Source organism: Catharus ustulatus, chromosome 4 (assembly GCF_009819885.2).
Source record: "Catharus ustulatus isolate bCatUst1 chromosome 4, bCatUst1.pri.v2, whole genome shotgun sequence".
NCBI classification, from domain to species: Eukaryota; Metazoa; Chordata; class Aves; order Passeriformes; family Turdidae; genus Catharus; species Catharus ustulatus.
This window is the reverse complement of record NC_046224.1, coordinates 40,518,614-40,542,405: the sequence shown is the minus strand read 5'-3', so window position 1 is coordinate 40,542,405 and position 23,792 is coordinate 40,518,614. Positions and strand designations below refer to the sequence as shown.

The following is a 23,792-nucleotide window of genomic DNA, read 5'->3' as shown; positions in this document are numbered from 1 at the left end:
CTTGTGTCCAGAAACAGTTTCCAAGAGGATTTTCTTCATGATTCTCCATGGAAAAAAAGTGAGACCAACTAACGTGTAGTTCTCTGAAAAAAACCTTGGGTTTTTTGAATATCAGTGCAGTATTTGTCTTTATTCAGTTGGTGACTTTACCTGTTCTCCACACCTTTTGAAATAGGATAGAATAACCTTTCAGCTTCATCTGACAGTCTCTCAGCATCTTCCTACAGATCCCATCTGTCTTCCCTAAAACTTGTAAAAACTGAGATTCCTTAAGAGATCTCTGGCTTAATCCTTTCCCAGTACTTGTAGTTTATCTCCTCCTTGAACAAAGGAGCGTGTACAAAGGACCACAAGATGTTGCTGGTGAAGTCCAGAGCCATGTCTGCATCCACTGCCAGTAAATCTCCCGAGCTATTCAGCAGCTGATGTGTATTTTCATTATTTATTCTTTTATTGCTCATGTGGTAGTGGAAACTCTTTTTGTTGCTCGTATCATACCTTGCAAGTTCCAAAACCAGGTGAGCTTTCCTGCGTGTCCAGAGACTTCCTCCTTAGTCCTGCTTCCTCCTCCTTTGTGCTGTTGTTCTGCAGTGTGGTTCAATCCTGACTTCCCAGTTTAGCTAGAGGCCATCTCGTGATAAGTCTGCTTGTTTTCCTGAGTTTTGTGCTTGACAGAGATTATCCTGAAAGACCTGCTAGTTTACCTGAGCTCTATTTCCCTTCAAATTTGACTCTCGGGATCCCACTGACGATTTCCCTGAACACACTGAAGCCTAGTCTCCAGCTCTCTGCTTGGATTATCACATATTCAGTCAGTTCTTCTTTGGTTTTGAGTAGCAGATGCAGAAGAGCGTCAGTCTTGTCTGACCCCACAGGTTGACATAGCCTGGGGTCCCATTTTACTCTCTTTGCCCCCAAAGCTTCGTAGTCCTGATCTGTACTAGGCTACGTCTTTGGTGTCCACATGAATGTGCAGCAATGGGTAGTGGTCTAAGGAATGGAAAATTACCACAGTCTTTCTGTAATGGGTAGGGTCCTCTAAAAGAAGCCCCAGACTGTTGTAACAGCATGACTGTTGAGCAATTGTGTGCCTTCATCCCTCACAGTCACCCACCACTTCCTTTTGCTCTCTGCTAACGCACTGTTCAAGCTCAGTTGGTTTCAAAGCCTTCCTTAATGGAGCTTGTTTTCCCTCACTGGTTATTGGGACACTTTACCACTTCTGTGAACTTAGATCTGAGGACAGAGAAGGACTATTTCTACTGCTGCAAGAAGTCACAAGTTTCAAGCTTCCCCATGTCAGCAGTCTCCATCAGCATCTCACTCCACCATAGCCTCTGACTATTTTCCTGCCTTGCATCATGAGCCTCAGGATTTACCTCTGCAAAGTCTCACTGAAGACTGATTTTCTGGTCATCCTTGATTTTTTGAAGGCTGTTCACCTGGGCAGGCTTGTCCACCTAACACTGCTGGGCAATGCACAAATCAAAAAACTTTCTGAAAACAAAATTTTGGAGCAGTTTGTTTCCTCATTCCTTAGCCCTAGTGAGGGCTTGCTGCATGCCATTTGTTACCCTCTGGTATAATAAAAATTGATGGAGGTGATTAAAGGATGGTGAATTTAAGAAAGAAGAATGAGGTTACAAAAGTTCTTTCCCCCTAGGAAAAGCATATATTGTTTCAGTGCTGACTATTGCTATAGGCTACTTACAAATCTTGCGTCCTTTTGTATAGCTGCATCTGTTCTTTCACTCAGATGCTCAAACCTTTATTTTTACTTTTTGGACAGCTGCATATGATGAGTGCTGTGTGAGCTAAAAATGCTGCCCTCTCCTCTAAGGCACGCAATGTAAAATAATCAGGAGGAAATCAAGACAGAAAGTAGAAGTGTGAATATGGTTGGTGCAGCTGGAGTCATACAGAGATACATCTGAAAATGAAATGCCAAATAGAAAACTAGTATAAATACTTTCCATGCCAATAACCAAGCAGCTATAGACTGTAGAGGGACTACAGAATAGAACAGAGGATGGAACTGAAGAATTAAAAAAAGGAGGTCTTAGGGAGTGGTATTATCTTTTCTTTTGGTTTTCTTGCTTTTGTATGCACCTGAAAATGTTGCAGGATATGAACAAATGACCATGGAGATGAATGACTCTTCAAGTATAAAGGAAATTTAGACTGTAAATGCATTTTTAAGAATGGATTTAGCTGTGAAAGAAGCAGCTTGGGAAGGCTCTACAGTGCTGTAACCCCATTAGTCACAGTGGAAGAGGTAAAAGGGCTTGTTAAAACAATAAATGGATGTGGAAAAGGGGTGACAGAAGGATGAAAGCAGCAGCTGCACCCTGGAGGAAATGGGCAAACTGAAGAAATAGGTTGCAAAAGAGAGAAGGCAGGTTTTTTTGTGACTGTCCACCATCTGAATTCCCCCTGTTCTGATCCATATTAGCTCAATGTCATGTTGACCCTCCCTCTAGCAAGCAGAGGGAGGGGAGGAGACTTCCACACTTGTCAGTATTGGTTCTTCAGTCAGATGAGGAGGATGCACTGATATGACACTGGTTATTTTATTAGTATGTGGGTCAAAATAAAATCTGGCAGTCTAAAAGCTTTTCAGAACTGGGTGAGTACTCCTCTCTTCTGTGATCTTGTTGTACAGAGTCTGCGAGGAACCTAGGGTAGTTTGTCTCTCTTACACTGCTACATGGTGCACTGTGGAAAAACTATTCCTAATTTTGGTGGAAATGAAAGTGTGGAAGCTCCACTTCCTCACTCCCTAACCTGAGTGAAGACTGTGCACTAATTCTGGAGTTTTGTTACCTTCTGCTCTATTAATAAAGTGAGCTAACTTTTTCCACCTTAAAATGCTTGCAGTCACATCCTGCCCCACTTCCCTATGTAACACATAACTCTAGGGTACTGGATTCTCATGGCCAAGTGAGTTTTACTGAAGGTCTGTGCCAGTGCATAACAGTTCCATGCATCTTCTTCCTGCTGCATAAAAAAAAAAAATAGTGACTTTAATATTTAAAGTTAATGAAGTCTTCTTTTTTTCGAAGTGGCTGTTCTTTCAAGCTAATAAAAATAATTCAGAAGAACATTTTAATTGATTTAGGATTGCAGTTCAGGAAAAAAACATTTCTAGTGGAAAGACTTCTTAGGGTTAAGCCAGCATCATAACATGCAAGAGAATTGAATTCAGCTGTTACTGTGTTATGGGTTTGCTTCATAGCTTTGAGAAATGCCTTCATCTTTCTTCTAAACGTCAGTTTTGATGGTCCATTCCACACTTTGTTTTGTGCATTGAAGTGAAATAGGCTCTTGCACTCAGAGGGTCCCTGTACATTTAGGAAGCCGTCCTTGAGGCTGAAATTCTGGATTTTGTAAGCTAACCTACAGGGCTTGTTCCCAAGGACCTGGTCTTACCTAAGCTCTTGTCTCCTACCTCTCCATGCCCACCACTCCTTTGTGCCAGCACTGGTGTATGTGCAGCACATGTTCATGTGATGTGGAGCATGACTCAAATGGAGATGTAGGTAGATTTACAGAGCATGTTCTAGGCACATCATTGCCTTAACTAAGCTCACTGGACAACATTATACAGGGAAGGTGAAGTAAAGCTTGGCTGGGCTTGAATCCATTTGGAGAGCAGCTGGGATCATACCTTTAGTAATGTCTACCACAGAGATTGACAGAGCAATTAGAGGACTTTAAAAAGTGAGTTACTGCTTGCTAAGGAGATACATGGGCTCCTAGGGAGTTCCCCTTCTAAATGGTCCTATTCTCACACAGGTAAATTCCCTTTCAACACTCAGTTATCTACGATAAGAGTTATTTGGTTTGGATTTTGTTCCACAAGATACTGAGATTTCCTGCATGATGTTTTTTTCATGAGCTGTTTACATGTGTTTGCCACTTAATTTCCTCCAGGTGGGATGGAGAATTGAGGGTAACATGTTGATTTTAAAGCTCACACAGCTACATTTATGTTCTCCATGACATGAACTTTATATTGCTTTGTCTCATGTTTATGTAATACACAAGTCTCTACTTCCTCTAGTGTCAAGGAAGATGAAGGTTTGCGTTTTTATACACACAGACACAGTTTGACGTGTCTTCTTTCTCCAGAATATTAGCATGTCTTTGAAAGTGGTTGCTGAGTGTATCTAGCCTTCAGCTGATGGCAAAGCATGGCTTCATTGAGAAGAACTGGAAATTCAGAATAACCCCAGAACTCATGTCCCAAAAAAGAGAAATCCTATTGCAAAGTAATGTACTGCTGCTATGCTGAGTCTGTATCCCACTGAAGTCAGTGATTTAACTGCAGCAGATATATTTATTACAGATATGGCCAGTTGTCATATACAAAAAACTGTTTTTGTGTGTAATTTCCAATAATGTGTTGCTCTGAAACTGAGTCAGAATTGGAATGTTACTCAAAGTATTGTCTAAAGTTGGGTTCTCTGAGAACCTTTCCAAGGATTCTTCTTTTCCTCAAAGTTTTGGAGTACAGGTAAATGATTTTTTAATATGTTTTTCTTATGTCTGGTTCTCAGGAGGCACCATCAATCAAGAAATTACCTACCTTGATTCACTCTGGATTAGTGGCTGTTTATGGCACAGTTGTTTTGAATCGTATCGTTCTCTTTTTGGGAACAGATGATGGACAGTTACTGAAGGTAAGCTGGGTGTGGCAGTTCTTCCCTTCTCCGCCAGCTGCTGCTGTGTTCAAGTGGGTAAATATTTCCTGGTTTATTTAGTGTATTAAAAACAAATGTGATCCCCTGAGTATCTGTTTTTTGTTAGTGAAATAAAGGCTGTATGGTCATTTGGAGAGCAAGATAACTTTCAAAAGCAATTACGTACCCTGCTATAATTCAAGTAAACTTTTCATTAAAATGCTCATGCCCACAGTATTCATTTACAGACTGGGGAGTTCTCAGTAATTTTACCTTGTTTCCCTTCTTGCTTTGATTTTCAGTAGAAATATTAAATATTGTTAGATTTTGGAAGCATGTTTGTTTGTTTATTTGTTTGCCTGTGTGATGTGAAAAGTTGTCCATTAGAGAGAAAAGTCAAGATTCATTTTGCCTTAGCTTCTGCATAGTTGACCTACACTAATTTAAATCCATGACTTGAAAGTGGAAGTCATCTCATTTTCTAACATTAATTTTTTTCTGGATTTTGCGAGAATGTGCATTCCCTGTCTACACTGCAAAGGATGACTCTCATTCTTTGTCTTCATTAAGCAGACGTTTGGAGAGGAATATAGTAGAGACCTTGAAAAGCTTTGTCCGTTTGATTTCATTTTGCTTTTGATAATAAAAAATGAAATTGAAATGTTCCATGTCTCCTTAACATAGTGGAGACAGTGAACACATGTCCCTTGTTTAGTCATGAAAAGCCAATGTTGCTGTGCTTACTGACTTGTAAAATGAAGTTTCTGTGGTCTCTGCTTTCCTTGAATTCTGTGCAAAGGGTGGTGGAAAACAGTAGATGTGGCCAAGGTAAGAAAAAGAAATACCATCACAGGTGTACACTTAGAGAAGCCACAAAGAAATTTGTGCAAGTTCCTTTTTACTTTATGGGTGTCTGAATGTTAGTTTGTGTTCTGAAGGCTAATACTTTCTTCTCCATTGATAGGAGTAAAAGGTTGTGATTTTGGGATAGAGGCATTTCTTCCACATTCAGGTTCCAAATCAATCAGTAACAGTCTTGGAAAAAGGCATTTTTCATATGCTAAACCAGTGCCAAATTCAGTGCTAATGTGTCTGGCATGGATTTTGTTGAAATTCTGTTCTTATGGTCTTATCCTTCATACTTTTCCAGTATGAGAACCAGTGCAGTAGGTGAATTGAATCATGGCACGGTAATTCATCTCAGAAGCTTTGATGTAACTGAAATTAGGCTTTTGTTTAAGGTGTTGACTGATCAATAAAAGAACATGGAAATAATTTAATTACATGTGTTTTAGGCTATTCTTAATGAAGATATGAAATCTAGTTGCCCAGAGGTTTTATATGAAATTGAGGAAGAAACTTCCATTTTCCCCAAATTACGACTTGATCCAGTGAATAATAACTACATCTATCTGCCCTCTGGCAATAAGGTAAGTACAATATTTAATAAAATACTAAATTCATGTAAACTACTACTTTAAGGATTTCTACCTCTTTATAAGTGAAGCATCTGTTTGTGTCAGAGTTAGCCTTTTAATATGCAAACTGCAGTTACCAACTTTACATCTAATATCTAGGTATGTTGTCTAAGTTTGGGCTGCACTCCTACAGAGCTTGGAAAGCTTCTGCTGTCATGGTGCTACCCAGTGTTGCTATGATCTAGCAGTACCCTTAATTCCATGCTTATTTTATGCCATTCTGCCAAGGGAGTGTTTGTTTCTGTTTTTCCTGGAGGGAGGAAAATGTAGCTCATGCAAAGTCAAGCTTAGAGATAGCAAAAGACTTGTACACTCTTTGGAGACAAAGCAATCCAGATGTTGGTAGGTTAGGATTTGCCAGTCAGCTAAGGAGTTTCTAAAGTGAAGAAATCTCTTAATTTGAGAGATGGCTTTAAAGTCTTAGTTCTGATTAAATCAGTGATAAAGCTGTAATCAGTGATAAAATGCCCATTGTCTTCAGTTAGGTGTAGACTTCAAAAGAGCAAAACAAAAGGACAATGAGAAGTGAGCAGTGTGTTTGCATAGAGAGGCCAAGGAGTTCAGCAGTGGCTGAGAGCTGCTGCCTGTGGGCAAACGTGTTGGAGCTGCATGTCAAGCAGTGAGTGGCTCCCAGGAGCCGGTGCAGTTGTTGCAGCACATCTTGCAGCAGGGCTACTGAGCAGCAATCAGAAAATCTCTTTGTCTCGCCAGCAGTGGGGAAGATGGCATGGAAAGCTTAAGGGCTTGCTGTCCATCTTAACCGAACAGGATTTCACCCAGCACTTAATTACCATCACTTACAATAAAATCACTTTTCTGGCAGTGAACAGTGTTTTAGCCTGCTGTTACAGAGCAGGGGTAAGTTGGTAGGAGAAACCCTGACTGATATAAAACATCTATCACAAATATAGAAGGAAGCAAAATCTCAGTCAAAAGTATACATAGATATTGAAAATAAGACTTGAATTTTCTTTTAGTTTGGTAAAAGACCGAGTTGTTATAGAGGAAAGACAGCTTTTAGGAATAAATGCACTTCTATGATCATCTCTGGGAGCTGAAATAAGACTCTACATTGTCTTCTTTAACTTGGTAGTAATCTAGAATTATGACTGGTTTCTGAGTTAATTATCTCATACACTTTCAGATAAATTGAATTTTACAATATATGGACGGATAAAACAGTAAATATAATTTTGCAGGAAGCAGTGTATCCTTGTTTCTGTTGACAAAATATAGGAACTTCTAATTCTTGCAAATTTGTAAAATATGGTTCAAATTAGTTTTTCTTACTAAGATCATTAATTCACATTGTTATAAATCACATTATTTGTATCTGTATTCAGTATTTGTAATCAGCTTTCTCTTTTTCTTTTTCCTTTCCTTTTCTGAAAATGGCTGGCTAGGATATTCAAGCTGAATGTACAAGTATAGATACATACAATATAGCCACAATTATCTACATTTACTTACTGAAATGGCATTTTCATGCATGCTAAGCAGTTGCATGCGTTTGTTCCGGTGTGCACATGCAGTAACCTGACATGGTGATGCAAACACAGATGCATTTTGTTATGCGCATGCATTTTTGGATGCACCTTCATCAATCATTTAAATATCTCCATTCTGAGGAGAGGAAAATGGTGTTCTGCTAAGCAGAGCACTATTTGTAAAATATATCTCCTTTCTATTATTATCTATAATTCACTATGCTGTTCAGTCTTTCTTGCATTAATCTGCCCGTGCTGGCCTTTGAGTAGTAGAACCAAATTGTTATTGTCACAGGTGTTTCATTATCTGATGGCAAAATACAGTGTGTGCAAAATAGGCTGCATATTTCTATCCAAAGGTCTTCTGGCAGAGGGGAATCCATAAGGAGACTTCCCCAGAGGGATTGTGCTTGGTTGCTGTCAGATTTTTAATGGTAACCTTCAAGTTCCCTGTTTATGGAGGCTGTATTAATTCAATGTGTTATTGCATTTTTTGGTTTCAGGTGAGAAGAATACCAGTTGCAAATTGCGGTAGATTTGCTTCTGAGCAAGAATGCTTATCTGCACAGGACCCCTACTGTGGGTGGTGTTCTTTCAATCAAAGGTATCTTTCAGTATTTTAGACTGTCATATAAAAGCAGAGCATTATTAGTCAGTGTACATTTTGACTGGTTTGGGGCTATTCAACATCAAGATTGTATCTACTGATTTTTTGTGGAATCAGTCATAGCCATAAATGTGAGACACTTTCTTATCATATGAAAGGGAACTCAGCACTTTTGAAAGACTATGTAACCTTCAGATTTTTGAGATCTACCCATAAAATATATGTTGGGCTAAGAATAATAAATAATTTTGCTTTTAGAAGCAATATTATTGTTTTCCAGCTTGAGAGATGAAATTGTATACTTGTGTGTGAAACATCTTAATAGCTGGGAGTATCTTGTATGTAAGAATGAGAAAAGAGGGCTTAATTGTCTTCAGTATTGACAGTTCCTTTTTTTGGAGCCACTGACTTTGGTTTGGCTAAAGGAGAATTTCCCTCTAAATACTTCATTCCCACATTTGGATCATTAATTTCCACACTTACTTTGAAGCAGGTTTGAAATCTATTTTACATCTGGGGCCTGGACTGGAGAAATTCCTGGGTCATCAGGCCTAGTCCTAGCAAATGCAGGCAACCACATCATGTAAAACTAAAAACTTGAAAGGGATCATCCTAAATGTAGAGAGGCTTTTTGTCCTTCCTGCCCTGGTTATGTGGCTTCCTGGCAGTCTCATTTTTTGCTGGTAAAAATATGTCTGCTCATTTTTGTCCTGTGCATGCGTATGAACAGGTTGTAATTATTTATTCTGGTGTTAACATCGTCTTTGCCTAAATAAACTCCCCCCTCCCAAATCCCTCACACTCACCTCTTCAATGTTCTTGTGAAAGCAGTCTCTCTCTCTCTCTCTCTCTCTGTCTCTCTCTCCTTTCATTTTGGTGTGCTTAAACAGTGAACTTCACTAAGGTCCTCTCATGAGACACTCCTTTCTTACCTCCACTCCAGTAATCCTTCCATGAAATTTATGCATTCTTTTAAGATAAGGATGGCTAGGACTCTCAAAGTGTTCCAGAAGAGATTTCAGCTGTGTCTTGCTTAATGTTGTTTAATCAGTCTGTCCAGGAAGCACCTTAGTGTGTTCTGGGATCACAAATGTCTTTTTCATGACAGCATCAATTGATGGGCCACAGTCATCCATGATCAAATAATGCCCCCAGGTCCTTCTTCTTCTTTGTTGTCTTTCCAAATGATGAGTTTCCAGTCTATAACACATATGGGTTGTGAGATTTTTATTGCTGTAGGTACATGTTCTTGTACTTTATGCTTTGAAATGTCATTCCAATTCAAGGTTATCCAAATTTTCCTGTGTGATATTCTTATCTTCCTTTGCATGTTAATGTTCCCAACTCTGTATCATCAGCAGATGTCTACAGTGTAAACCTTCTTTTATGCCAGTTTGCCAGTGATTAAAATCTTAAACTGAAGGGCCTGTAAGGTGGATTTTTGAGGAATTCCACTAGTAGACTCTTTTAGAAGGCTAATAATACTCATTTTAGTTTCTTACCCATCTGGTGTTAGCGTAATTTTGCTGAAAATCTGCTACTTTATGTTTGCAAAGGTAGTTACTGGAAGAGAGTAGGTATTTGTTCTGTAATGTATGTTCTTCAAAATCTCTTTTGCTCCCTTGTTAGAAGCTGTGTGTGTTGCAGTGCTAAGCTTTTTGGGCTTTTAATTTACTTACAAAGAGATTGTGAATAACTCTTATTCTGTAAATCCCCTGTTTATGAGGGGAATTACCAAAAGTTTCCATTTGATTGAAACAGAAATAATTTACTCTTTTGGAGAAAAAATTAATTACTATAATACAAGTCCTGTTCAACACCCACATAATTTTTCACTGTTAAATACTTAATGTCATTAAATATTTGACTTTATGAAGAGACACCTCTGAGTGAAACTTTAGGAAAAGAGGAAGACATTTTTAGCCAGTATTTGAGTCAAAGTCTACATGTGTCCACTAAAGCAATACATTCCATAATAATTTTGAGATCAATTATATGTTTTCTGCTTTTACAGGTAAATAAGTTTTCTGTAAAATAAAATACACACTCCAGTTTTATGTAAAATTTACTAGCAAAGCTAGTGCTTTATTTTAAGGACGGTGTGAATTAAAATCCAGTCCTTTAATGAAAAAATGTGTGCATCTCATTGCAAGTGAAAACAAAAGGAAGCAAAATATTTATACTGTCTGTATTTCTATTCTTTCTTCCATGGGGACAAATATATTAATTCTCCTTTTCGCTTGCAATCATTCAAACCAGTTAATCATAGCATTGTGTGATTTCTCCTAATGTTTATAGATTTTCTGTAGATCAATCAGATTTGCCAGAATTATGCTGAAATACAATTCCAATACAAGGTATTGTTTCACATGCATTTTCCATATGAAAACAACACAACATATTATCTGACATAACCAAAGCTACTTTTGAATGTAGTCAGTCTGCGGGATGTCTGTGGACTTCATTCAGGGGTTGGTACGTTGGAAGAAGGAAGCCACAGCTTTCTCTGACAGCATGTTCTCATTCCATGAGGAAATCAGTATGCTTTAGCAGGATAGAGAAGGCAGTGTTGGGATCTGTAATTAACAAAGATTAGTGAAGCAGAGACTTAAGTAAATACGAATGAACCAGTATGCATAAGTATTGTGTTATTATAGGGAAATAAGAGGAGCTCAGTTCCAATTGTGTAGAGAAATCTTTAGTAGTATAAAGAACTAGTTTGCTGTGGAATTTAAAAAAAACCCCAAAACTTGGCTCTGCATTTCTCTCTACACATATTTATGCGTGTCTGAAATCTAATCCTAAGGTCTCATACCTTACACCTTCATACTTGTATAAGGTCCAGTTCACCTTTCCAAGGAAGCCAGACTTAGTTGTCTGACTCTATATGTTAATTTCCAGAATTGTGTGGTTCACAAATAATATTTATCTATTATATTCACTCAAAGTATAGTAATTTCACGATTATAAGCCGCACTGAGTATAAGCCGCACTTCCGGGTGCCAGCAACTTTTCCTTCTTTGTCCATACATAAGCCACACCTGATTATAAGCTGCAGGTTACAATACAGAGTGTGATAAAAGGTATCTATTCTATCACCACCTGTTGAGGGTGGGGGCAGTGATCCTTATCTCAACGGCAGATATTCTGCTAATGGGCCATCCATTGAAACCAGGCAGAGCATTGTTCTTTATCTTTTCACAACCCATCCTTCCTCCAGCCAGTCATTTTCTGCTAATGGCCCATTGAGTCCCACTGTGTGGTTGATAAAATTACTTCATCCCTTCGGAAGTTGCTCCAACCAGGGGGAAGGGGGAAGAGCCCAGCATTTCTTACCAAATAAAAACAGAGGTTTTGGTACACTAAGGGAGCCCCTTTCTCCACTGGACTCCAGAGGAAAACTGGATTTCTCCACATCACCACTGGATCTTTAGAGGGAAACTGCACCTTGTACAGGAGCACTGCTCCAACTGAATCACATCTGTCACTGCAGGAGGATGCAGCCACCATTTCATGGGACTGCTACCAACACCCTGCCTGACAGGGTGTCAGGTTGTACTCTGACTTTGTCAGGATTTGGAGTTTGTTTCCTTGTAGTACTCTATTTCTATTTTAATTTCCCTAGAAAAGAACTGTTATTCCTAATTCCCATATTTTTGCCTGAAAGCCCCTTGATTTCAAAATTATAATAATTTGGAGGGAGGGAGTTTACATTCTCCATTTCAAAGAGAAGTTCTTACCTTTCTCAGCAGACACCTGTCCTCCCAACTAAAACAGCAACTTTTTGTTCTTTGTCCGTATATAAGCTGCACCTGATTACAAGCCGCACTTTGGGTTTGGACCAAAATTTTAGTCAAAATGGTGCAGCTTATAATGGTTGAAATTACTGTACTTGCAATCAATATAAAATTTCTAAAAATAGGGGTGTTACAGGATAATTTTGTCTTTAGGTAAGTGAAATCGCTTTGCTCGTGGCCTTTGCAGGGCAATTTATGCTGAAGGGCATCAGATGCGACTGCTTCCTGTGTAAATGACCATTCTCCACAGCACATTGTTAGAGTGTTAAAGGTCAGCTTTTAGAGCAACAGAAGATGCATTTTTCCCTCACATAAAAACAAGCGTAACCCTGGGTGGCATTACTGGTTTTGCTATTAAGCTCTCAGATTCTTCCTTGCAAATGAGGGAAACAGGTTCACTGGTTGTGTTCCTCAGGCAGTCTAAGAAAGCAAATAGCTTCTTCTTGGGATGCTTGTAAATATTCAGCTTGATAAACAGTTTTCTTTTTAATATTTCGATATTAACATCACTGAAATGCATACACTTATTTAGTGCCAAGTACTACAAGTGTGTTGGCTTGCATCTTTACTATTATGTTCCTTACCCTGTCAGAAACTGTAGAATATTCTTCTTTTATCTTTCCTCATTACCAGTGCGAATTACCTGCTTGTACACATCTGAGAATGTGGTTTATGCACATCAGTTGATGACAGATCCCATCTTCTGTGGCTCTAAAACTGTGGTGCTAATGAGCCTTTGTGATCTCAGTAGGGTGAAGAGAGATAGAAATGAGACTGAAATTTACCCTAGCTCAGGCAGTTTGAAAAACATAAGGCATATATAGTCCCAATTTTTTACAGTATCATTATTATTTGAATGTATTCAGATGCAAAGCCCCACCAGATTCTTGTGCAGCAGGAACTCAGTTTCCTGAGTCAGACCACAAAGGAAGTGACCTTGTGCTTAACTGCATTCCAATTGCCAACATCTTGATCTGCAGGGAGCATGACTTTATGGTTCCTAAGATTTGTGGGGTTATTTTGGGCATTTCAAAATGTGGTGGATATTTTTGTTGAACATGTTTTTCATTTTGGAGAAAAAACACATTGTTTGTGAGATGTTTTTACAGTGAGCTCTTCATGAAAAAGGCCCATACTTTACTCATTTCCAGTTTTTAGCAAAGGCATGGTTCATTAAGGCAGATGTCACTATTCATAGGGGTGAAGCTATACATGCTTTTACATTTAGTAGAAAGGTAGAATTAAAACTATTAAATGTTCCATTTATTTATAAATATTCAATCTTAGTATTAAAATATTAAGATATATTCAGTTAGCACTTGTCTTTAATTGCTAACTGTATGAAATTACTTGGAGTTAATCTATTAATTGTTCATTAACTGTAGATAGCAGACAACATTTTAATAATTCACCTTTCAAACTCATTGATTGTCCATCTAATTTGTATGCCTGTGTTGTCTTTTTCTTACAATGTGTTTTTAATATGTGTAATCTTTGTAGTACTTATGTATTCCCACAATGTTTCCTCATTCTTCCTGAATTTTTTGTTGCAGAGTTTGTTTCCTACAATTTGGCATCTCTAACATTTGTATTTACTTTGAGCTATTTTAATTCTGAAATGAATTCTGTTCTTGAAGACAGAGAAGTCTATTTTGAACTTTTTCAAATCTGGTGTTTTTAACCAAGTACACTGACAAAAAAGGAAAGGATTACCATTCATATCAGTGGGTGACAAAGGAGATCAGGGAAGAGGATGCATCTCATCAACTATGCACATTCATACTATAGCTTTACATTTGACCTTCACTCACATCCCTTCTTATACCCGCTGGAGAGAACAAGCAGCTTCTGTAGTGTGATTCATTTCATTTTTGTATGAATGTCTAAAACAGGGCAGGTGAATTGTACCCTAAAGAATGTATTTCTCCCCAAAGAGTGTAGAGGGGGGCTGTGGGGGCAGTGGGAGGATCAGATCTAGAGCTGTACAATGAAGCAGTCAAGTTGGAGATGATGAATTCTGTCCCAGGCTACCAATTCCACTGTTACTGGCCAAGCACCTCATATTTGCTTGAGTCCCATTGATTTAACCAAAACCCTCGAGCATATATCAATGCATCGTAATTAATTTTGATAAGCAGAAGATTTTACTGATTGTTTTCCTAAAGGTTTTTGCAGTTATAACCATATTCCTGTTAAAAAACCAATAGTGTTCCTGTAAAAAAATCAATAATTTTAAATAAATTGAAGTACAGTGTCTGAAGTCAAAGGCACAATAAGGTGGCTAGTATAATTTTATGTATACTTTTAGGTGCACATTAAAAGAAAATTGTACACATTCAAACAGCATAAATGGTTGGTATAATATTTCACATTCACCTGATAGAGATCTGAAAATCCTGCTAAGTTTCCCTGCCAAACATCAGGTATGTACACCCAGTTTTATATGTGTTTGTTTATTGTGACTTAAAATATGTAATTTTGTTGCGTATTGCAGCGTGTCTTGTCACCCTGTTCCATATATTATTTCCTCTTACCCCAGCAATTGGCAATCTTGGAAATCTCAGTAAGCTGAATGTGTGAATTAGATAGATGTTCTCCTCTCGCCTATGAAATGTATTCTGAAGCTATACTTCGTGATGTTAAGTCAAAAATTCAAATATTCACTATGCTAACTCAGGCAATGTTTCCATTGAATCACTGTATCAGCTATTTTAATATTTCCAGTAACTGTATATCAAGTGCAGTATGGAAGTTCTGAGTTTTGTAACAAGTTAGAAAACACTCACTGGGACACATATGCTAACACAAATTCTTAAGTGCTTGATACTAGTCTTTACTCTGTATCTGTTCACAGCACTCGCAGCCTTGAATATCTGATTATCAACTATTGTGACTGGCCACTTAATCTGCATGCTATTGTTTCTGATTTCCTGATTGAATACACTAATGTAATCATATTTGTAAAGCACTCTCAGCCAGAAACAAAAGATAATTCATTACAATATAAGTTCTGTTTCATAATTAAGTGCTCTTTGGTTATGGATGTAAGCGCTTTCTCTATGTGAAGATTCTTAAATATTTTTAAAGGAATATAACAGCATATAACACAGCAAAATTCTAGTTTTAAAATCCAAAATTATTAAAGATTGCTTGTTAACATACCATACAGGTCCATTTAATTTCTGGAAGTAAGCGGTGCTGTTACTTTCAGAACTCTTTCTGTATTGCTTCTTCAGTTGAGAGAGTCACTCTCCTTTGCGAGTTTGTCTACTGAATTGTCTGCTTTCACCACAAAAATTTTCATTTTGTGCATTTCATAGTTTGTCATTTTCTGTAAAGACAAGGTGATGACTTAGCAAGTATAACAAACCCCCCCATGTTATTCTTCTTTTTATTGTTTTATAGGTTGTTGTGAATGCAAGTGTAAGCAAAATCCTTACTTTCTGTATGATAAAAATTGTAACAGCTGTTGAAATATTTTATGAAAACGTAGTGCTGAAAAATTCATCCTGTTTCTGCAATCTAACCACTCCGATGATAACTGATAATGGTATGTTTTACTATTGCATTTATTTAATGCTTATTCACTGTCCTTTAATACTGCATAAATACAGACCTCATGAGTATGAAAGTACATGATGCTTTTTATTAAATGTCATGAAAGAAAAAGAATTCATATTTTGTCAAATGATTTGAGTATATTCACAGTGTTCTTGGTGATTAAAGTTTTGTTAATATGGAATTCTTTGTAGAAGTAATAACACACATTACCCTGTGGCTGGAAGCAGCTTCTTCAGTTGACCCTGTGGCAGTGCAGTGCTTTAGCATTAGAATAGTTATTTACATGGTGCCATTAATAACTGTCTAAAGAAACGTAAGATAAATGCAATGACAATCAAACTGGTTGGAGCAATGGAAGCAGTGTTGGTCTAGTGCTTTGCCTTGACAACCCATTTTAACTCTAATCTGCAAGCAGAATTTGTTTTTGCAAGAAACTGTACTGGCATAAATAAGAGGAGAATATAATTATGAATGTCTGTACAATAAATAATCTTAACATTTAATTGTTTCAACCTGACTTAGACACTGTGAGAAAGTTTGCAATGTAGAGGATTAGCAGAAAAATAGATGGCTCAGGGGCAATTTGGTGGGTACGTTCTTCTGCCTTGATTTCATTAATCCTTCTGAATTATTGGTTGAATCCTTTTGCAGTAAGTCTTACATTACTTTATTCACCAGTAGTTCTCAGATACCTGAGCAGTTTGTATTGCATGCACGATGCTTGTGATCTGGTTTGTGTATCTAATGGGCAGCTACAAGTTTTAGAATGAGGTGGTAAATTACTGAATGTCTAGACTTTTGAACTGTTCTTTAGGCTCAAGGATCAGGTCATAATCCTTCATAGTGGAGTCTTATTTGACTAATAGTAGGACAATGTCCCCTTTGCATTTCTTCAAGACTCTGTATAGAAGCACAAAGCTTTTTTAACAGAGGTAGCTCTTACAACTTCTTAAAGTTGCTTATATTAGAATGTGAAAGAGAGTTTAATCTAAATTGAGGAACAGATAACAAACACAAGGATTCCCACATGTTCTTAAGCGACTTGAAGAGGAAACAGAAAATTTCCACAAATGCCTTGCCTCTCTTTTCTTCATTAATGGAGCCCGAAGGACATGGAGTACTGTGCATGAATTTTATTCTCCTATAAAACATTGGTGTAGGAAGAGGAATGAAATGTTACCAAGTGTTTTCAAGGACTTGTTGTTCTGAAGAGCTCAGTGTTACAAAGAGCTGTCTCTCAGGAACCCTTGCCCCTGAAGAAGGTTCTTTGGAATACTTGGATCTCAGGAGGCTATATGGGAAAATCACTTCCAGCATCACAGAAATGTTGTGTCAAGTTCCTGTCCAGCACTGGGAATTGAGAAGTAAAGACTGTCACTAGAAGATGACAGCTGGAGAGATATCCATGAGCATTTTCGTCTATTAAGCTGTCTTTAGTAAACACCATTAGTGGATTTTTAAGAGGGAAATGTCCCTTGTTGATCCAACCCCAAAAGCCATGTTTGCTTGTAATTATGGACTATATAGTTTGGTTCTCTGTCTTCACGGACTAAAGCTTTCTCTTAATTCCATTAGCAGGTTTTCAGAGAACAGTTGTTATGGAAGCCAGCTGACCTTGCCTGTGCTTTGTGCCAAAAATGAGCCCTTTGGCAGTGTTAACCAGAAAGCTGTGAGGTTAGCTTGTGCCTGCCAGTATTACTGCCACTCATATGCTCCTGTGAGCTGAGGTGTCTTATGGATAATTCAAATGTGAAGTAACATAGACTATTTGTGGTATCTCCTGTAAAGTGACCTCAGTTTCACGAGAGGATGCACTTGCAAAACTCCTTTAGGTATCATTTACTGGAAAAAGCATTTTGAAAATACCAGTCTAATGGTAGTGCTGTCTAATGCATTTTAAAAGGTCAGACCAGACCATACAGAAAATAATAGGTTCCATTAATTTCAACACAGACAGAATCAGGAAAGCATATTTGACAGTGTTGTTTTTAAAGTATTTATACAAGCTTAAAAGAAAAGTTCTTCTAGAAGGAGATAAATTCCTTACTTTTACTTACTACTCCTAGTAAAATGCTAGAAGTATTTTACTTTTTCTGTAGCTCACGGCATGAGACCTTTCTCATATATTGATTTAGGCAATTGTGTGTCAACACATCAGATTTCTGCTGATAACTAGATTTCTGGAGATGCAAATAGGTGTTTGATGAAAGATCTCAGAATGTCTGTCTGTACTCATCCATATCTTTAAGCATAAAAATGCTGTTAAAGTCAGACACTGTTATCCATTTAGTAAGGTGTTTGAACACGTGAATGGTCCCAAGGGCTGTTTCTAACAAGCGGTTCAGATGAGCTTTGCAGTGAGCACCCAAGTGCCATGCTGCCATGGAGGTAGGAGATACCTACATTAACAATGTAGATGTAGCCAAAGCTGACTTTCATCTGAACAGGCCAGCCTGTGATAAAGACAAGGGTTTCTCTACCTTAGCAGGGTAGATACACTTAAAATCTCTGTAACTTTTGTGGATTAAAAAGCTAGCTACTTTCTAGGGTAGAGAAATCAGAAAAGTCTGCAAACACGGGTTTCATTTGATCTCAGGCAGCCGTTCATTTCACAGACTACACATCTGCAGGCACACAGATGAAAGAGACCATGGCTTAAGTGGTATATATCTAATTCTACTGTTGGATATGGTATTCTGCTCATAAGAGAAGATACTCTTTCATACCACAGCTGCCAGTGAATTGTTGGTATAGTAATTGCTAGCTGAAATAATGGCAAATTGACTCATGCAATCATAAAAGATTTAAATAGGATGAAAATTGCTACTGCATAGATTACAAAAGGAGACTCTGAAACCAAGTCTGTGAGACAGAAAGAGAGAGAAGTATGGTATGGTGAGGTCTCTTGCATTAGAACAGTCTGTTGTGTTATAAGACTTGAATTCAGGGTCTAGTTATACCAGAGTATATATCACTGTGTGCTCTTCGAGAGATGATTTTATATCCCAGCTTCACAGTAGCATTTCCTTATCTATAGCTTGACAATGACATTACTTTTATTTGTCATGTGGTGGTGGCATCAAACTTAATTAATATGTGCGTATAAAGCATTGGCATAACTCAGCTGAAGAATGCTGTGGAAGGACAAACTCTGGTTACTTTTATCAGTCAAAAGTGTGAGTGAATGTATGAGAGAAGATACATACCAAGCTAAAGATACTTTGAGTTTTCAACTAAAATTACTTTTAAACAGCTATTTCTTGTAATATCCAGCATGTACCTAACATGTTTGTTTTTCCAGATTGTCTAGTTCTCGAAGCATCACTGTCCTCAAGCTCTTGGAATATCACACAAACATTTCAACTGAAAAAGTAAGAGCCTGATTCTTGTTAAAGTTCATTGTGGGGTTGATGTGTATGAGAGGGGGGAAGTGACTAAAGTAATTAATCTTTTTGTTTTTTGGTTTTTTTAAATCAAGAAACTACATGTTGCTAAAGATAGTCAGATCTGTTTTCTTGGCCCTCTTCTTCCTCCTTCTCTGGTTTTTTTTCCCTTAAAAAACTACTTCTTCTGATGACTGTTATTTAATGGGACCGTGGAAACTAGCTGTAGGAGAGTCATTGCAATGACTGAATTTATGACAAGTGCCTGAAAAGATAATAAAGGATGTCACAATGACATTAAATTTTTTTTTGTCCTTGGGTAAAAGGTGGGCCCCTGGTACTCAGTAAAAGGCCTAGATTAGAGGAGTCAAGATATTCTTTAAAATCACTTCATGAAGCTGTTTTAGATTAGACCCAGATGTAATTTAAATATGGTCCACAGATAACATGAATATAATTAACCCAGAAAATAACATCTAATCTGCTAATAGGAATAATGAATGGCTTTTCTTCTTTACACATTATTTTTCAGACTCTGTTGAGAGCTGGCAGGGGAAGCATTCATGCCCAGTATGTGGCCTAACACTTTATGATAGCTGGTTGTTAATATTTAGAAAGATCTGGTTGTAGGTACCTACAGTGTTCCCATTCAGAATGCTCCTCCCCCGTGCAAAAAGGCTAATTCATAAGCACCTGGGATGAAAGAAAACTCTTGCTTTTTGGGAAGTGGCACATCACTTCCCTGTCCCTGGAGGAACATGGGGAAGGAGCTGTCTTTCTCTAAACCAGAACATTTCTCAGCATGTTTGGAGAGAGACTGTGCTGCTCTTGGCTCTCTTCCATATTGATAGAAGAATTGGAAAGCAAGATAGGGACAAACTAGTCTCCCAACAGGTGTAGTTTTTGGTAGATGTAGGCAATAGCAAACTGGAAACACTTTCTAGCATAACATGCATGAAACAGAGTTTCAGACAAACTGGAAAAAATCAGTGATGGTTTTGTCCCCTTTTATGGCTAAAAAGTACTACTGGGCTGCTCATGTACTGGAGCAAATCACAGTAAAATGTAACCCAAAGTGTTTCCTCTGATTCCTGTTTTTTTTTAAATTAATGAGTCTCAGCATCTCAATACAGATTGTATTTCATACTAAATTTCATCTCAGAAAAAGTACAGCAGAGCAATAGGCTTGGAGGGTAAACAGGCTTTTACCCATTTCATTACATGTTTGCTTGGTTGTTCCCTTGGGTTTATGCTTTTTTTCTGTCAGTTGAAATTTGACATTCATGACTGAATCTAGATTGAGTTCCTGTGTCTTACAAAAACTGTGTTTCTGTGTTACCAGCTGCTCACGGTGTATACACAAGGGTGAGTGTGCCAGCTGTGAATGGATACGTGTCTCTCCTGTCACCACCTGCCAGGTGAAGTTTGCTGGGGAGAGCTGGAATCCCCTGTGATGCCTTTTCCTTGTATTTTTTACATCTGAGCAGCAATCCATCTCTTTTATCCTGACATGGTGAAATGCTTATTTTTTTCCAGGATGATTGCAATGCAACTGTTTCCAAGGGGATCACCACTGTGCAGAAAACAGAGGTTAGTTAGCATTTTAAGATCAGCGTAATTAAGGCTCTCTGGGTTGGGAGAGAAATTTATTCAAAATGAGAGGACTTTGCAGAAAAAACAGAGAAATGGATGAGGAGGCAGTTGTTTACAAAGGAAGGTAATGCAGAATTGATTGATCAGCTGTTGATGCTATTTTTTCATTGTGGTCTGGTGGCGTTAAAAGGTACCAGCAAAAACTTGTGTTTCAGATGGAGGCACTGAGACAGTGAACACTGCAATTGTCATGTGCTACCTCGAGATGCAGTGTTTACAGCACTGCTTTAAATGCCAAAGTCCCTGTATGCTGTATTTAGTCACTGCACGGGAGCCTGTATGCTGAGTGCTGGAACACGTGAGCTGACCAACAACAACTGGAAAAAAGGAGGAGACCATTTCAGGCTTAATATCTTACCTAGACTTAACATCATGTTTGAGTTCTTCTGTCACAGACAACTCTAGGAAACTAGGCTTGAGAATCTCAAACCTCTTCCTCATTTTATGCAGCCAGATCACAGCTTCTCCTGAAACATAGCTGCCAGGGGAGCAGAAGGAAGGGGAGGATGTGCCACACAGTTTCTCTGTAACAGAGAAGTGGCTAGAGGATCAGTCCAGGAACTGAAATTCATGAGTGTTAGTAAATCTCTAGTTCACACTTTCAGAAAAACTTTCCTTGTTTCCAGGCTGTAGACAAAACTGGAGATGGATCCACACAAGCTGGATCACTAGGAAGGAAGAAGTGTCACTAGTGCTGCCAAAGTACCTGCTGAATCTGGTTACTGAATTCTCTACAGAATTCATATAGAGTGTATGTGTCCATACAATCTAAATGATTTGTTTAATAGGTCAGCCCTTTAACCTTCTGATCACCCTTTGACCACAAGGTTATCCCTTCATTCTTTATGGAACCAAAATGTTTTTATTTTCTCAGAAAACTGAGTGATCTTTTTATCAGTGATTACTTATGACATGCAGGTGTTAGGAAAGAAATGAGTAGTGGAGAGAAAATTGACTGATGAGTAAGTACATAAAGATTTGCTGCCTACACTTTTTGGTTTCTGTTTTTCTGTGAGTGGTTGTTATAAATAGTGACTGTGTTCTATCTCTAAGTGTTTCCTTAGAACTACCCAAACTTTTACCTCTCAAGACAGGGATTACCTATTAGATTCAACTGCTCAGCTGATGTTTCTTAAACAAAATCGCAAAATATGTCTTGTTTTTCACAGAGAGGTGTGGGATTGTAATACTTGTGTTTCTGAGCATTAATATTCTGGATTTGATCTGCATTTAAAGCATTATATCTAGTGAAACAGGAAATTTTTCTTTGCTCTGCTTCCAAGTGCATTAATTTGACATTGGTAAATAGTTGGAATTGCCTGGGAGATGGCTTTCTTCCACATGCCTTATCTTGGAAAGACAGTGATGGACAAGGCAGTGAAAGCACCAGAGGCAGTGCAAAGGCAGATGTTTATTTAGAAGTGATTGATCCATTCAGAGAGCTTGAAATTGCATTTGAAATCCTGCTCTCCTTTGACTGCTTGTGCTTTAAGGAGAACATACTGGAGAGTGGAGAAAGAGGATTTGTGTTTTCCCACAACCCCAGCTGAGCATTTAGATTAATATACATTTTTTCAGTGCCAGCCCCAGCCCTCCTCCTAATTCCAGCTGCTGGTTTCTATGCTTACACCTTCCCCCTCCCTTGCGAGAGCAGCAGTTGGAGTGGTTGGGTTGAGTATACTTGGCTGGGGAACTGATTTGGCTGTAAATAACCATTATCTTTCTGCAGGTTATTTTTTGTCCAGTCTGGTTCCCTGCTCCAGTTTTTTGGGGCCCTGTGTTAGCAGTGCAGGAGGGGCTGTGCTGGACAGGGACTCCCCAGGGTAGCAGACACTGCATAACCTGGGCTGCTGCCAGATCCCTCTCTGAGACCTGCAGCCATGCTAGCCACACCTCTGAGGATGTGGCTGCCATGGCTCACATAGCCCAGGGAAGTGTTAGTGTGTCCAGGCGACAGGGGAGGAGGCTGCAGCTCAGTAATACGGAACTCTATTGAAGCTGACAGGGCTGTGCTGATTTTCATTACCTGAGGACCTGGTGCATGCTTTCTGAATGTCTCTCTGCATGTTTACACTTTCATCACATGCCTCACAACTAGTGATTTTTATAAATATCCTTCTGCCTCTCTGCTGTGGCCTCTCTTGCCACTGGGCATTGCTCCCCCTGCCATGTAGCAACTGGAAGGTCAGTGGCTGTCTGGCCTGGGGAAATGGGCACTACAGACCCCAGTGAGGGCATTAGGCCCTTCCTGCTTTCCATGAGAAAATTAGTGGTTTCTTTGGCTGCTGAGGCAACTATTGCAGATTATGGTGGCCAAGCTGGGTGGGAATCAGACTCCTGAGTAGCTGAGGTCATCTTACCAGTGCTGTGACTGCACTGACTCCATGAGGCCAAGGCAGGATGCCCTGCAAGGGATTCTGCACTGTGTAGCCTCAGGGAAGGCGTGATTTCAGAGGGGACTGAAACTTTTTGAGTGAGCAATTCTTTCCATGATTTCTTCATGGTGTAAGAGAGGAAGCAAGGCAGGTAATCTGAAGCACTCTGTGGTGTGTGGTGCCTGGCAAAGAGATCAGTGGGAGCCCTGAAGCAGTGCAGCCTCCTGCTGCATCCTGAGCAATGGGTGCCTGGCATTTCCCTCATTGGGTTCACAGCCCTGATGCAGTCTGGGGGATCCCCATGTGTTTGTGTGGTACTGTGGTATTCTGGTGCTTCAGGGCTCCCCAGTGCTTACCAGTGAGAACCCAAAGCAGTGTTTTCCTCCTTTCTGTGGTTTTCTGGTTTGGTTTCTGGATTTGTGTGAGGATATTGGCTGTCCCTGGTGCACTAGAGGCTGGACACAAACAGAAGGACAGAATATAGATTAAGAAAAACAGGCTTTAATCTCTTAGATTTCTGCTTTGGTTGTCCTGTCCCAAGGATTAAACTGATTTCCAGATCATCGTGGGAGTGAATTTTCCCCCTCAGGCTCTTTGTGAGGGATTTCCTTTGCCTTCCTCTATTATCCATACAAGAGGTCATCTTGGAGGCCCTTTTGCAGGCCCTCTGGCCCCAGCCTTTGCACTCTCTGGCCTTTTCCTAAGGCACAAGTTGCAGCTTTCAATCTGTAGTGACAGATCCTTCATTTGCTCTGTAGTGCTCTGGCAT

The 23,792-nt window shown here is 38.9% G+C and overlaps 1 protein-coding gene across 1 annotated transcript in view; it reads left to right on the top strand.

The window, feature by feature from the left end:
* The window catches only part of PLXNC1 (plexin C1), a 71,252-nt gene that overhangs the window by 5,794 nt on the left and 41,666 nt on the right, over positions 1 to 23,792 (top strand). Inside the window, exons 2-9 of the mRNA XM_033058829.2 lie at positions 4,560 to 4,682; positions 5,978 to 6,112; positions 8,151 to 8,251; positions 14,360 to 14,474; positions 15,457 to 15,601; positions 18,914 to 18,983; positions 20,338 to 20,413; positions 20,532 to 20,585. Coding sequence (XP_032914720.1) covers positions 4,560 to 4,682; positions 5,978 to 6,112; positions 8,151 to 8,251; positions 14,360 to 14,474; positions 15,457 to 15,601; positions 18,914 to 18,983; positions 20,338 to 20,413; positions 20,532 to 20,585 — 819 coding nt within the window. The remainder of the gene's footprint in view (positions 1 to 4,559; positions 4,683 to 5,977; positions 6,113 to 8,150; positions 8,252 to 14,359; positions 14,475 to 15,456; positions 15,602 to 18,913; positions 18,984 to 20,337; positions 20,414 to 20,531; positions 20,586 to 23,792) is intronic.